General features: G+C 52.1%; 1 protein-coding gene across 1 annotated transcript; it reads right to left on the bottom strand.

Moving 5' to 3' along the window:
• Nucleotides 1-237: 237 nt before the first annotated feature.
• Nucleotides 238-15,027, bottom strand: LOC126982057 (uncharacterized). The gene is made up of 13 exons (XM_050833773.1): nt 14,814-15,027; nt 13,425-13,533; nt 13,034-13,146; nt 12,159-12,257; nt 11,459-11,609; nt 10,650-10,858; nt 9,979-10,222; nt 9,792-9,884; nt 5,868-9,185; nt 4,642-4,809; nt 3,360-3,412; nt 2,007-2,739; nt 238-1,585 (listed from the first exon to the last, which is right to left on the bottom strand). Exons 1-13 carry the CDS (start codon nt 14,925-14,927, stop codon nt 1,431-1,433), a joined length of 5,559 nt encoding a protein of 1,852 aa, XP_050689730.1. The 5' UTR covers nt 14,928-15,027; the 3' UTR covers nt 238-1,430.
• Between the last annotated feature and the right edge of the window lie 1,407 nt (nt 15,028-16,434).

Below are 16,434 nucleotides of genomic sequence, written 5' to 3'. Positions count from 1 at the left end.
CACAAACATAGCTACACATGCACACACACACATACTTCCTATCCCTAGATATATACATGAGGGTCCACACACACACACACACACACACACACAATGGAAGCCCTTAATGATAGGCACAGAATTATAACTTGTACACAGATCTTGATGAAGGCACTTGACTCAGTCCAATAGAAATATAATTAAATACAGATCATTGTTATCATGTGGGTTGGCAGGAGGAGGAGGAGGAGGAGGAGGACACACACACACACACACACACACACACACACACACACACACACACACACACACACACACACACATAGCATTTTCTTCCCTTCCCTTCCCTCCCCTGATCTTCTCTTCCACTCAGATCTTCCTCTTCCTCCTCCTCCTCCACACGCACACACATATAGCATTTTCTTCCCTTCCCTTCCCTCCCCTGATCTTCTCTTCCACTCAGATTTTCCTCTTCCTCCTCCTCCTCCTCCACACACACACACACACACACACACAGCCACTCAGATCTGTTTTAAGACCTCATTAATGTTCTCCTCCTCCTCTTCTTTCTCCTTCTCCTTCTTCTTCTTCTTCACCTCCTCCTCCTCCTCCTCCTCCATTAACATTAGTAAGAACACAGACCAACACAGCCACACTCCCAGATCGGTGCATGTTAGGGCAACCAAATTATATAGTCTCCTACGAAACTCTTCAACAAATAAAGTAGAAAATACAGAGAGGGTCATCACATCGGCAACATCATTAGAACAGTTTTTGTGCATGGAAGGCTTGCAGATATAGATAGATAGATAGATAGATAGATAGATAGACAGATAGAAGGTTTGCACGCGAGTATACACATGTGGTTTGATAAGGCAATTGTGAAAGGTTTACTTTAGGCTGTCAAAATAATATAATAGCAAGTACTTGTGTGAAATATGCTGGCTATCTTAAGGCTTGGTTGGGGCTGTAGTAGAAACATTACTAGTAGTAGTAGTAGTAATAGTAGCCAAGTAGTAGTAGTAGTAGTAGTAGTAGTAGTAGTAGTGGAAGCTGAAATAATAGTAGGTGCAGTGGTAGTAGTAGTAATAATAATAATAGCTGCAGTAGTAATAGTAGTAAGTTATATCATTATTAGTAGTAGGAAAAATGGTAGTAGTAGTAGTAGTAGTAGTAGTAGTAGTTTTTTTAGTGAATATAGAAATTCAAGGGTAAAAAAATATGTATAAAAATAAAAAAAAAGGACAGGATAGGTCATATTCAGGTGTAGTAGTAGTAGTAGTAGTAGTAGTAGTAGTAGTGCCTGGGAAAGCATAATCTGTAAAGACTATCTCCCAATACGGTTAACAGCCTCCACTTTTCACACAAGTCTTCGCTGCGTCACAACTCATCCGTCATATAAACATTCCTGTAGGGGTCACGTCAGCGAGGCCAGCAGTCACCCCTGGCCGCTACAGGTACTGTTGGCGGGGCGCTGGCTGGTCCGGCCTGGCCCTGACGCAGCTATCATCGTCATCGCCGGTGCCTCCGTACGTCCCCGGGCCTCGCAAGCTGGGCGGCATGTCTCGGGGCCCTCCCAGCTTCTTTGGTATTGCTTTGGGGTACTCTGAAGGGAGAGGTTTCATGGTAGGGACATTGAGGGGAAGTGTGGGTTTGGGGAAGGTAAGGAAGGTAATGGTTAAAGTGTGTGTGTGTGTAATAATAAGAAGAATCAGAGGGAAGGTGCGTGTGAGTTTGGGATGCTGAGAGGCAATATTCAAGTGTGTTTTGGGGTTAAGAGTGGCAATAATTAGTGTGTGTGTGTGTGTGTGTGTGTGTGTAATGATGATGATAATAATAATTGATTTGACACATTACAGCACATGGATATTGAGAAGATGGATTAATAACAGGGAAGAAGAGGGAGAGAAGACAGATGGATAAATAGATTACATGGAAAGAATAGAAATAGGAAAGATAGATAGATAGATAACATGTGAAGAAAATAAAGGTAGACAGATATATCAGCAGGAAGTCTCAGCACTTACTATAGTCATGCAGCACTTGTGTGAAGGCAGTCGGCGTGGCACTGGAGCCGCCCACAAATCCGCCACTCTTCTGCGCAGCACTCCAGGCGGCTGGCGGCGGCACCCCCTCACTGGGATGACCGTTGACCCTGCCCTCGGTATCATCGGCGGCTTCCGGATCCCCTTGGCCGCCGCTGCGCTGACTCAGATAGGACTTGAAGTTGGCCGCCACTGACCTCGAGTTTAACCTAAGCTTCCCTAGGGCGCGAGCCAGAGGCTTGGGGGAGGTGGGGGACTGGAGGGCGGCGGATGAGGGAGGTTCAGCTGCCTCGGTATGGCTGGCGTAGAAGGTTGACTTTGGTGAGCCCGGAGCCGCCACTGCTGTCTGCTTCCCGCCACCGCCAGTCCGCCATTTCCGGAAGATGCTCGGAGCGGAGAACTTGTGGAAGATTCCCTCCTCGTCAGACGTATCGGATGAGCTGTCAGCCGCCGGGGTGTCCTCGCGGCGGGTATCCTCACGGCGACCCCGCCAGTCCTCCTCGGGGATCTGCGGGGCGCTGGCCTGTCGCTGGGGCTGCGTTTGGCGGGGCAGGCTTTTTGGGGCAGGTAAGGGGACGTAGTGTGGGTGTGGGAAGGGTGGGTGCGGGTGAGGCATCGGGGCGGGGGCGGCGGCCGGCGGGTCCAAGAACTCGTAGGTGGATGTCTTGTGGGTGGATGGCGGTGGCGGCCCCTCATCCTCCCTCCCTGCCTGGCCCTGGGGGGGAAGGGGGGGAAGGGGTGGTTGGTCACTGGAAACACTGCCCATAATATCCTTGCCTTAGTCTAAACACACATACATACACACACAATCTATCTTTCTATCTATATATACATACATACACAATCTATCTATCTTTCTATACATACATACATACACAATCTATCTATCTTTCTATACATACATACATACACAATCTATCTATCTAAGAGGTGGTTAAGTCTACATACTCATATATACATACATACATACACAATCTATCTATCTAAGAGGTGGTTAAGTCTACATACTCATATATACATACATACATACATACACAATCTATCTATCTATCTATGGTTAAACATCATGTATAGTTACTTCTCATCTACTACAATGAATTAACTCTATCATACTTCTCTTTTTGTTTATCTATCTGGGTTAGAATGATTTTTTTTTGTATAACTGCGAGATTGAAAATGATCTCTAAGTTGCTATAATACTCACCCAAGACACACCTTCATATTTATTTATTTATTTTATTTTATTTGTTGTGTGTGTGTGTGTGTGTGTGTGTGTGTGTGTGTGTGTGTGTGTGTGTGTGTGTGTGTGTGTGTGTGTGTGTGTGTGTGTCTTACCTGCTGTCCCATGACCCCTTGCTGCTGTCCATTGTCCCTTAGACCAGACAGACCTGCAAGGAAGCAATTACTATTATTATCATTAAAAGGACAGATAATTTTACACCATTCCTGCATGAGAGAATGAATCTCTGACATCCTGCTCCAGCACGAGAACTTCCCTCCAGGGGGTAGCGCAGTGCCAGAAGTTTTCTCTCCCTGTTCTGGCACTCCCTCTCGGCACACACAACCCTGCTCTCTCGCTCACTCTACTGATCCACTCCACACACATGAGGAGGGTATCAGGACACCTCTCCTCCAAGAATTGACCTCTCTTCCCTCCAGGGGGTAGCAGTGCCAGAAGTTTTCTCTCCCAGGTCTGGCACTCCCTCTCGGCACACACAACCCTGCTCTCTTGCTCACTTTACTGATCCACTCCGCACACATATGAGGAGGGTATCAGGACACCTCTCCTCCCAGAATTGACCTCTCTTCCCTCCAGGAGGTAGCACAGTGCCTTAAGTTTTCTCTCCCTGGTCTGGCACTCCCTCTTGGCACACACAACCCAGCTCTCTCGCTCACTCTACTGATCCACTCCGCACACATATGAGGAGGGTATCAGGACACCTCTCCTCCCAAAATTGACCTCTCTTCCCTCCAGGGGGTAGCGCAGTGCCAGAAGTTTTCTCTCCCTGGTCTGGCACTCCCTCTCGGCACACTCAACCCTGCTGTCTTGCTCCAATACTCTCTCGTTCACTCAACTGATCCACTCCACACATATGAGGAGGGTATCAGGTCACCTCTCCCCAAAATTGACCTCTCTTTTGGCAACTCTTTACTTTCATCTTTTACGGGAGTGGTGAGTAGTGGGCTTTTTTTTGTAGGTATATACTGTACTCTTTTTGTTGCCCCTGATCCGTGTCCTCTGATGTAAAAAAAATAAATAAATAAAAAAATAAAAAATATGACCTATCTTTCTGCCACTCTTCTTGACCCTTCTGTAGGAGCAGTGAGTGGCTGGCGGGCTTTTTTTTCCATTATTGTTTTCTTTTTTGCCCTTCAACTGTTTCCTCTACTGTAAAAAAAAAGGAAAGAAAAAAAAAAGATAATAGGAGATACTAAGAACCTTTCCACCCAAAACTGACCTCTTTTTTGGTCACTCTTTACTTTTGCCTGAGAGCAGTGAGTAGCGGACTTTTTTCTTTTCTCTGCACTCTTTTTGTTGCCCTTGAGCCGTCTCCTTTGCTGTAAAAAACAAATAAATAAATAAAATAAAGTGGGGTAGGGGGGTAGAGGCACTTACGCCACTCCTGCAAGATGGCACCGGGCGGGGTATTGGGGTCCGGGGTGCCATACTGCAGGCACCCCACCGACGAGTTCCTCTTGAATCTCGGGGGTGCCACAGGGATGTTGGCCCTCTCCCCGCCCTCCCCCTTGGCCTTGACGTGCCGCAGACGAACACACTCACCCCCTGGGGTAGTGGGGAGATGAGATTATGTAGGGGGAGCTTATGGCAGGGATGGGGAGCTTAGGGTAGGCATGGGAAGTCTATGACATGGGAAGAAGAGAGATATTGCTTGAAGGGAAAGGAAGGGGCAGGGATGGGGAGCTTAGGACAGGGGAGGAAGGGGCAGGGATGGGGAAGGTTTGGACAGGGGAGGAAGGGGCAGGGATGGGGGAGGTTAGGGCAGGGGAGGAACGGGCAGGGATGTGGAGGTTAGGACAGGGGAGGAAGGGGCAGGGATGGGGAGGTTAGGACAGGGGAGGAAGAGGCAGGGATGGGGAGGTTAGGACAGGGGAGGAAGGGGCAGGAATGGGGAGGTTAGGACAGGGGAGGAAGGGGCAGGAATGGGGAGGTTAGGACAGGGGAGGAAGTGGCAGGGATGGGGAGGTTAGGACAGGGGAGGAAGAGGCAGGGATGGGGAGGTTAGGGATCCCAAGAGGAAGGGGCAGGGAAGGGGAGAATGGTGGACACTAAGGAAGGGGCAGGGATGGTAAGAACACTAAGGGAGGAAGGGCACTGGGGAGGTTAGGATCCCAGGGGATAAGAACACTGGGAGGTAGGACAGGGAGGAAGAGGCAGGGATGGGGAGGTTAGGACAGGGGAGGAAGTAAGAACACTGGGGAGGTAACAGGACTTTGGTAAGAAGGGCAGATGGGAACACTAGGACAGGGGAGGAAGGGGTATAGAAGGGGAGGAAGGGACATATTACTAAGGTAAGAACACTAAGGTAACACTGCTTTGGTAAGAATCCCAAGATAAGAACACTAAGGTAAGAATGGTAAGAACACTAAGGTAAGAATGGTAAGAACACTAAGGTAACACTGCTTTGGTAAGAATCCCAAGATAAGAACACTAAGGTAAGAATGGTAAGAACACTAAGGTAACACTGCTAAGGTAAGAACACAATGGTAAGAATGGCAAGAACACTAAGGTAAGAATGGCAAGAACACTAAGGTAAGAATGGTAAGAACACTAAGGTAACACTGCACAGGAAACAGAACACACACACACACACACACACTTACCCACATAGGCCACGTCGCCCACAATGATGGGTGTGGGGTGGGGGTGGGGGTGTGTGAGCCTGGGCGGGGTGGTGTTATTGGGGTGGTGCAGGGGTGGCGGGGGGGTGCCCATGCCTGGCGCTGCGTTCCTCAGGAGTGCCAGGCTGTAGTATGGGGCGTCCAGGGCCAGGGGCTGGCTGGGGGAGGAGACCCCACCACCAGGGAGCTCTCTGGGGGGCGGGGCAGCACGGCCCCCGGGCAGGGTGGAGGAGGGGCTGGGGTGCAGCGCCGAGGGCTTGACCACGTTGGCAGGGGAGTAGGGGCCTGCCGAGCCACTGGGGGGGTCAGCATGGCTGGGGGGAGGCATGGGAGCCCCAGGGGACAGGCCTCCCTCAGGGGGTGACAGCTGCTGTTGTTGCTGTGAGGTGGTGGAGGTGGCGGCGGTGAGGGTTGGTGCCGGGGCTGGAGCCGGGGCCAGGTCCAGGGCGGCGTGGTCCCTGGCCCCGGCCACCAGCCAGCCGGCCCCGCCTAGGCCAGCCACCAGCTGGTGCAGCTCTTCCAGCTTCTCCCTGAAGAGGCGCTCCTTGCTGCCGCGGCACTGGTCCAGGTTGGCCTGAAGGTCCTCGCCAACGCCACAGGGGGCCTCCTCGCTAGGGGGGCCACGGCCACGCTCGGTGCCGTCGCGGGCCACCCGTCTGGCGCCATCAAACCAGATGGTCTCGTACTTGTGGCCCGCCTGGTGGGCCGGCTGGGGCCAGTTTGGCGAGACGGCCTGGCGGTAGCTGTTGCGGCGCTCCCTGGTGCGCAGGCCCTGGGGGGCCACGGCCACACGGGTGGCCACCTCCTGCACGTCGGCCCCCTGGCCTTGCAGGTAGTCGTGGCAAGCGTGCACCACCTGCTGGGCCGACGGCTCCAGCTCAGCCTGGCCCTCACCCTCCCTGGCCCGGCCTCTCCCCTGCGTCTGGCCACCCCTGGCGGCGGCGGCAGCCAGCAGCTCATAGTTGACCGTCTCAAACACCTCATCCACACTGGCGCTGGACTCACCAAAGTCCATCACCTCATAGTCACCCGTGCCGGAGCCGGGGCCACCCACACCCTTGCCAGGGCCGCCCGCCGCCGGAGCGGAGACGTCCTCCGGGGCTCCAGCGGCCACGGCGGGGCCGGGACCGACTTCGTCATAAACCGAAAACTTTGTGGCGGCCTCAGCGGGTCGGGCGGCCTGGCTCTCTGCCGGCCTCTGGTTGCTGGGGGCACAATTGGCGTACTCCCGGGCTGGGCGGCCGTCCAGCGTGGCGCGGCGGGCCGGCAGCGGCACGTACACACAGCTCTGGGGCTGACGCACCAGACGGGCGTTGACGTAGTCCTTGCCGCCAGGCTCAGCGGCCTGTTGGGGGGAAGGGCTGCCTCCGGGGTCATGGTTCACCCCTGGGGGGCCGGGCTGGGGCCGCCTGGGCCTTCCCTGGGGGTCCCTGGGATAGTCATAAATGAGGGACGAGAACGAGGAGGTGGCGGTGGTGGTGGACGGGTGGACGTGGACGGAAGATAAGGAGGAGGAGGAGGAGGTGGAGGAGGTGAGTGTGGGTGAGGCCAGGGGTGGAGTGTGTGTGGAGGTGGTGAAGGGGGAGGAGGGGGAGGAGGCTGGGGATGAGGCCGAGGGTGCCGGGAGGTGCTGGGGTGTGCCCGGGGGGGGCAGGGGCCGGGTGGAGCGCAGCTTCTCCCCGATGACCTTCTTGGGGGGTATTCTTGGCCGTGCCTCGCCCCGGGCCAGCCCCGGCACCGGCGGCACCTGGTACACCGACAGCTTGAACCCCTCAGGGGGCGAGGGAATGTCCCCCAGGAAGCTGACACTACCGCCCCCGCCACCGCCCCCGCCACCAGCACCAGCACCACCAGCACCACCAGCACCCCCGGTGGGAGTGTCTGCCCCGGCGGGGTGGGGCGGGGCGTGGGTGGCCCCGTCGTGCCTGCAGCGGTCCAGGCTGAAGTAAGTGTTGATGTCCACCTTCTTCCTGCCCAGCTCCGGGCTGGGCAGGGTGCCGCCACCCCGCCCCCCCATGGCCCCCGCCGGCCGCACGTACCGGAAGGACTTGCTCTTCTTGACGGGCAGGGCCGGACGTTCCTCCACCCGGGCCAACAGGGCCGACGTGCCCTCCTCCAGGGGGCTGGCCTGGCCCGGGCTGGTGCGGGGGGCGGCGGCGGCGGCGGTCCCAGGGCCAGCCTGGCTCGTGCCTTCACCACCGCCGCCGCGCTGCTCCAGGGCCTCCAGGGCCTTCTTGGTGGCCAGCATCTCCTCGGCCCCAAGGCTGCTCTTACGCTTTATCCTGTGGCCGCCGTCACCGGTGGCGTGCAGGCTGAGGGCCGTGGGCCGGGCCGTCACACTGCTGGCGCTGCGGCTCAGCCTGGCGGCCGGCGGCCTCTGCTCCTGGCTGCTGCGCTCAAACAGCTCCTTCAGCTTGGCGATGCTCGGCCGCCGATCCGCCTCGCCCCCGCCCTCCTGAGGCTGGCCAGGGGGGCTGAGGGCCACGCTGGGGCTGCAGGGCCTTGCTGCAGTGCCTGGCAGGGTGCTGGCACTGCCCCCTTTGGGACTGGCACTGTTCAGCACACCTCGATGCCTGAAGGCAGAGTTTTCTACGCCTTCCCCTTGGTGCAGCCTGCCGGAGAGGGCCAGGTACGCTGCGGCGTGGCCCTTGCCATGGCCGGGGCTGTGTGGGAGTGCCGGCAGGCCCTGGAAGGCGGTGGTGTTGTCCTGGGGGCAGGAGGCAGCGGCAACAGAGGACAGCAGGTTGAGAACACCCTTGTACTTGTGGGCGGCATTCTCCGCCTCCTTCTCCTGCTTGGAGCTGGAGGCCAGGACGGGCGGGGGGCCGGGCTGGGGCTTGGTCCTCACTGGGGCACCACCAGGGACTTTAGGGCCTTGTGGGGAGCTGATGGGGAGCTGAGGAACTTGTGGGGAGAAGTTAAGCACTTGTGGGGAGCTGTTAGGCACTTGTGGGGAGCTATTAAGCACTTGTGGGGAGCTGTTAGGCACTTGTGGGGAGCTATTAAGCACTTGTGGGGAGGTGGTGGGTAGCTGATGCACTTGTGCTGCCCCCACGTAGCCAATCTGTGCCTGGCTGGGGGAGGGCACGGGCACGGAGGACACCACGGCCTTGGCACAGGCGGGGGAGAGGGGGGAGGGCTGCGGCAGGGGTGTGTGGTGGCTGGGGGAGGCCTGGCAGGGGGTGTGGCTGCCCGAGGAAGGGGAGGACTGCTGAGGTTTTGTGTACTTCATGTGCCGGGGAAGAACGGTGGAGCCCAGCCAGTCAAGCGTTGCCGTCGGGGAAGAGAACTCGGGGAAGTCTTGCCGGGGGGAGAAAAACATCGACATAAGAACATCAGCATCAACATAGGAACATAAAAACATCATTGCCTATACAAACACATCATCCTTATGCTGTCAACTTACTGGCTAGCATGACAAACTCTCCCTTCCTCGGCCAGTGCCATACGATAACTTCCAGCAATATTACAGGGGTGGGGAGCTTATGGCAGGGGAGGAAGGGGTAGGGAGGCAAGGATGGGGAGCTTATGGTATGGGAGGAAAAGACATATTCCCTTGAGGTCAGTTCCAGCAATGTTACAAGCCCTCCCTTCCTCGGCCATTCCCCTGAGGTCAGTTCCAGCAATGTTACAAGCCCTCCCTTCCTCGGCCATTCCCCTGAGGTCAGTTCCAGCAATGTTACAAGCCCTCCCTTCCTTGGCCATTCCCCTGAGGTCAGTTCCAGCAATGTTACACGCACCCCCTTCCTTGGCCATTCCCTTGAGGTCAGTTCCAGCAATGTTACACGCACCCCCTTCCTTGGCCATTCCCTTGAGGTCAGTTCCAGCAATGTTACAAGCCCTCCCTTCCTTGGCCATTCCCTTGAGGTCAGTTCTAACACCATGACATGCCTGGCAGTGTCTTACCTTTCGTGTGAGTGTAGCAGATAAGGGAGTCAGTCTGGGTGGCGGCGACGCTGGGGGTCGTGGTGGAGGCTGGCACTGGCTTGGCACTCTCGTCTGGAAAGAGAACGGGTGTCACTGAATGCCGAACTATAGAATGAAAAGGAGGAAAATAAATAAATAATAATAATAATAATAATAGTAAGCCCACCCTGTTTTTCTGGCCTAAGGTACAGCTCCTCATAGTCATTCTCCTTCTCCCTCAGGATGAGTGGCTTGCCGTCGGTGGCGATGTTCTCGTAGGGGTGTGCGTCGATCACCTTGAGCCTCTCTTTGAACAGCTCTCGGACAGCCCGGTGCAGGAGGATGTACTGCTCCCGCGTCTGCACCATGGCAACGCGCTGCCGACGCATCTCCTTCACCAGCCCAAAGAGGTTGAGGTTCTCGGTCAGCCGCTGTCATGGGGGGAACAGGAGGATTAGGAGAAAGATGAGGAGGAGGAGGAGGAGATAAAAAAAAAGGAAGAAGATGAAGAAGAATAAGTAGCAGTAGTAGTAGTAGTAGTAGTAGTAGTAGTAGTAGTAGGAGGGGAGGAGGAGGGAGCCTTGATCACCATCGCCAATAATAATAATAAAAATAGAGGTATAGCAAGGTTAAAAGTGCGAGGAGGAGGAAGAGGAGAAGAAGGAGGAGAAGAACTAACCTAACTTAACCATACATAACCATACATCAACAAAACATCCCCCCATACTGACTCCAGCTAACCTAACTTAACCATACATAACCATACATCAACAAAACATCTCCCCATACTGACTCCAGCTAACCTAACTTAACCATACATAACCATACATAAATATACCCCGCCCCCCCACTACTGACCCCAGCCCTGAGGAGCCCCCACACGTAGTCAATGGCACAGATGGTTCCTGTTCTCCCGCACCCCGCCGAACAGTGGACCAGGACAGGCAGGGTCTCGGAGGCCTGGCAGTCTCGCACCAGCCGCACCATGTCCAGGAGGGGCCGCACCGTCTCTGGCACCCCATGGTCAGGCCACAGCACATAATGGAACTGGCAGATGGTGCGCTCCTCTGTAATGGAGAGTGGGATGTGTGTGTCAGGGGTGAGAAGTGACCAAGTGAAAAAAAGAAATATTAAAGTGATTGAAATGGACTGAAAAAAATTATAAAAATGTTGTTTACTTTCTCTTTCCTTCCTTACCTATCAAGAGCCCTCCCTTCCCTTCCTTACCTATCAACAGCCCTCCCTTCCCTTCCCTTCCTTACCTATCAAGAGCCCTCCCTTCCCTTCCTTACATATCAACAGCCCTCCCTTCCCTTCCCTTCCTTACTTACAAACACCTCTCCCTTTCCTTCCTTACCTATTAAGAGAACCCTCCCTTCCCTTCCTTACATATCAACAGCCCTCCCTTGCCTTCTCTTCCCTTTCCTTCCTTACTTGCAAACACCCCTCCCTTCCCTTCCTTACCTATCAAGACCCCTCCCTTCCGTTCCTTACATATCAACAGCCCTCCCTTCCCTTCTTTACATATCAACAGCCCTCCCTTCCCTTCCTTTCCCTACATACCAAAACCTCTCCCTTCCCTTCCCTTCCTTTCCCTTCCTATACCTCCAGCTTCTGCCAACATCTCCACCCCCTCCACCACCATCACCACCTCCACCTCCACTCACCAGTATTGCCTCCGTCAGTGATGTAGTTGATCTTGAGGGTTCTCACGATGAAGTCCGGGCAGACCTGGCGAGCCTTGATGAAGGAAACAGTGATGTTGCCAAACTGACGCTCCTCCCCCTGCACGTTGACCCAGTAACACTCACACTTGTGCTGCCGGGGGTCAAGGGAGGTCAGCAGGGCTCACTATAGGTATTCATTATTACTTTTTTTTACAGTAAAGGAAGTATACAACAAAAATAAAGAAAAAATTAAAAAGACAGGAGTTGAGAATTTTCACACTTGTGCTGCCGAGGTCAAAGGAGGTCAGTGTTGACATTCATTTTTTTTTTTTTTACAGTAGAGGAAGTAGCTAAAAAAATCAAGAAAAAAAATCAAGAAAAGCATTAGTTAAGAATATTAACACGTGTACTGCCACAAGGTCAGGGAGAGGTCACGAGAGGTCAGGGGAGGTCAATATCGGCATTTATATACTATTTTTTTATGGTTAAGGAAGTAGCTAAAAAAATAATTAAAAAGATTGTTTGAGTTGAGAATATCGGCTTACCTTTCCACCTTCCGTCTCATTCCATGCCATAAGGGAAAGGTCACGAGAGGTCAGTATCGACATTTATTATTTTTTATGGTTGAGGAAGAAGCTAAAAAAATTAAAAAGTAAAAAACAATAATAAAAAATTGCTAGAGTTGAGAATACTGGCTTACCTTTCCGCCTTCCGTCTCGTTCGATGCCATAATGATGACCTGCACCTCGCACTCCACCACCATCCTCCAGAAGTCTGGCACGGTGTGGGGCAGCGGTCCCTAGGGTGGGGAGGGGGAGGCACAAGAGTAGTTTATATACATAGATATTGGCACTTTAACCAGTAGCTGTGGGGATCATGTTTCTTTACGGCCCCTTTGAGCTAATTAATGATAAAAAATCATCATTATATAAAATATATAAATGCAATTGTGATCAGTTTATGCATCCTCTATCTTGGGGGGTTTATGTAAAGCCAAAAGTTTGTCCCGTCGCTGGTACACGGTAAAGCCAAAAGTTTGTCCCGTCGCTGGTACACCCAAAAGTTTGTCCCGTCGCTGGTACACCCAAAAGTTTGTCCCGTCACTGGTACACCCAAAAGTTTGTCCCGTTGCTGGTACACCCAAAAGTTTGTCCCGTCGCTGGTATACGGTAAAGCCAAAAATTTGTCCTGTCGCTGGTACACCCAAAAGTTTGTCCCGTTGCTGGTACACCCAAAAGTTTGTCCCGTTGCTGGTACACCCAAAAGTTTGTCCCGTTGCTGGTACACCCAAAAGTTTGTCCCGTCGCTGGTACACGGTAAAGCCAAAAATTTGTCCTGTCGCTGGTACACCCAAAAGTTTGTCCCGTCGCTGGTACACGGTAAAGCCAAAAATTTGTCCCGTCACTGGTACACGGTAAAGCCAAAAATTTGTCCCGTCGCTGGTACACAGTAAAGCCAAAAATTTGTCCCGTCGCTGCTATCGGGTCAAGCTTCTTTTTATTATGTTACTATAAAGGCTCGAGGGGACACAGCCACCAGCTACCACTCACTGACTGGTTCAAAAGTTCTCCTCACCTGAGACCCAATATAGGCCCGGGACCCGCTGGCACCCCGGATAAAGTTGGCATTGATGTAGTCGCTGCCAGGCACCCCCGGGAAGGTACTCAGCACCACGCGGCTGTAGTCATCTGTGGAGGACGGCACTGTGAGCCTGCACCCATACCCACACCCACACACATGGAGATTGATAGAGAGATAGAGAACACACACACTCACAACTAGGTAAATACTAGGTAGGTAAACACACACACACACACACACACACACACAATGTCTCCTCTACCCATAATATCTTGCGTTCTTAATTGCAGAAGAGAAAATAACATGAAAAGTATAAGAAAAAAAAAAATAATAATAATCAGACACACACAAACACACACACACACACACACACACACACACTCACAGGGTAGGATGTCCTTGTATCTGTTCTTGCGTCGGTTGAAATCCTTCTCGCCCTCGGTGCAGGAATACTCCACTTGCAACTTGAGGCTCTCGGTCAGCTGCTTCAACTCCTGCAATGGAAACACCACAGTGAGAGAGAGAGAGAGAGAGAAAGAGAGAGAGAGAGAGAGAGAGAGAGAGAGAGAGAGAGAGAGAGAGAGAGAGAGAGAGAGAGAGAGAGAGAGAGAGAGAGAGAGAGAGAGAGAGAGAGAGCTCCCTGCCTCTTGCCTATCACTAAGGTAAACCCATCACATATACCTGGAAGATGCTGGAGGGACTTGTGCCGAACATTGTCACCAAAACCAGCCACGGCAGCAGGGAAGATCATGTTTTATAGATGGCCCAAGATCCAACAAAGCAACACTGAGAACCTTGTGTATGAACAGTTACTACACAAGACCAGGGCTAAAACTGTTCAACAGCCTCCCAGTACATCTGAGGAACATGTCCGTGTGGATGCCTTTAAGAAAAAATTAGTCATCTTCCTGCATAAGATTGCCGACACACCACCGCTGCCCACGAAGTGCTTCACCTGCCAGGCCCACTACCACAGGCTGGGGCTCAGGACACCTCCACACGGACGGGACAACGGTGGACGCAGTGGCACGTGTAGCTGAGGCCGTCAGGCTGAAGTCATCCTGAGGTAAGGTAATCACTAGGCACTAATCCCACACCACACCTGCTCCACATAACTGATAACTTTGAGAGATGCACACAGAAGAGCCACTCTTAGTACCCCTGCCTTGAGTAGACCATTAGGCCTCTTGTAGTCTCCCTATGTTCTATCACTAAGGTAACTCCACACCATTCCCTCCACTCCAGCCTCACAACAACCCTCCCTTCCCTTCCTTATGTACCAAAACCCTTCCCTTCCCTTCCTTGCCTTGCCAATCACTAAGGTAACTCCACACCACTCCCTGCTCCACTGCCCAAGAATGCACTCCCTCCACTTCAGCCTCACAGCATCCCTGGCCAGGCTCCACATCCACAGGCCAGGGAGTAACGGAGAGAAGAGAGAGAGATGGAGATGGAGCCACGGAGGAAGAGAGATGGAGAAAAGTGGAAACGGAGAGGTGGAGGAGAAGGAAGAGAGAGATGGAGAGAAGTGGAAATGGAGAGGTGGAGGAGGAGGAGAGAGATGGAGAGAAGTGGAAACGGAGAGGTGGAGGAGAAGGAAGAGAGAGATGGAGAGAAGTGGAAACGGAGAGGTGGAGGAGAAGGAAGAGAGAGATGGAGAGAAGTGGAAACGGAGAGGTGGTGGAGGAGAGATGGAGAGAAAGGAACGGAGGGAAGAGACGAAGCAAAGTGGAGAGAAAGGTGGAGGGAAGGGGTGGAGGGAAGAATCTCTCACCTGGAACTCCACCTCGTACTGGTCATTTCCTAGACTCCTCTTCGCCTCCAGAGTGTCCACATGGTTGATAAAGTTCTGCAATACAGTTCTTAAGGGTAACTTGTCTTCCCTCATCCCTCATTATTAGTGGTATTGTTGTTATTATTAATCCCACGGGGACACATTAGCACACGCCCTCACACCGTACACACACTCCCGAGAAATACCTCCCCGTGGAAATAACTCCCGCTGCACTCCACTACGCATGCGCGCTTGGGAACACACAGCAGGAGAACGGATTATTTAGCCTTATTTTGTGTTGTTTTCCCCATTTATGATCTTTGTGGGGGTTAACATCCCCCGTAAGACAACAACACATTAGACCAATGGATTAAAACATGTAAGAGTTGAGTGAATGTCATATTTCATTTATTTGTTTGTTATATAGCCTTCTGCTGGTTAAAAAGTGTTGCTCTGATGCTTTTCCGCGTATTGGAGTTGGAAAAATGACATATAAGCGATGGCGGGGATGGAAATATAGGAATAGTAAGCAAGTTGAACATCACTCTACGAGCTATTTTGCAATTGCGAGCCTGCCACTGCTCAGCCCCACTCCGAGGTGTCACTGTACGATCACCACCCAGCACATACGCCTCCTGTCATACCTACACTAACGTTATATCGCATATATTAAGCGTCTCACCGTAAATATTACTTATAAGTTTAATTACAAGTAGTTATTGGCTCTGGTGCGATGATTTAAGAGCGTAAACCAAGGATGCGGGATGGGAAGTACGGCAATGTTTCTTGTGGAATACGACATTGCGAGTCTGGGCATGGAGGAATCCAGTATCAAGGAACGCTACCTTGCGGCAAATATCTTCAACTTGAGAACACATCAGAGAGAGATTTTGAACATTCGGGGCACAAGAACATATATTTATCAAGGCTTTAGTGGAAGTTAAGGGCCTTCCCGGAGATAGTTTGATGACCCCGGTGGTAGTTTGACCTCTCTCTCTTCAACTTAATATCAACTAGAGTAGAAATACAACGTTTAGGAGCCTTATCTATACTATAGATTAATGTAAAATCACTTAGGTTTAAGGACAGGCCACCTAGTCTGGACCATGGGGTCTGTGTGGTCTGATTTTCTATGTAAATCTATGTAAATCTCTCTCTCTCTCTCTCTCTCTCTCTCTCTCTCTCTCTCTCTCTCTCTCTCTCTCTCTCTCTCTCTCTCTCTCTCTCTCTGTCTTTTTCTTAGAGAGAGAGAGAGAGAGAGAGAGAGAGAGAGAGAGAGAGAGAGAGAGAGAGAGAGAGAGAGAGAGAGAGAGAGAGAGAGACTGGTGAAAGCAATTATAAGTCGCGTCAGTCAGTCAGTCAGTCAGGTGGTCAGTCATTCAGTCTACTACTATTACTACTACTACTACGTACTACTACTACTACTAGTAATAATAATAATAATAATAATAATAATAATAATAATAATAATAATAATAGATGGGTTATTCATTTTTTGGCAGAGTGTGTGTGTGTGTGTGTGTGTGTGTGTGTGTGTGTGTGTGTGTGTGTGTGTGTGTGTGTTTACCTAAATCTCCTAAGAAATTCCCTTAATTAATCTAGTTTTGTAATAAATTCATAA

This window comes from Eriocheir sinensis, chromosome 50 (assembly GCF_024679095.1).
Source record: "Eriocheir sinensis breed Jianghai 21 chromosome 50, ASM2467909v1, whole genome shotgun sequence".
NCBI classification, from domain to species: domain Eukaryota; kingdom Metazoa; phylum Arthropoda; class Malacostraca; order Decapoda; family Varunidae; genus Eriocheir; species Eriocheir sinensis.
Note: the sequence above shows the minus strand (reverse complement) of the source record. Positions and strands in the feature narration are given on the sequence as shown.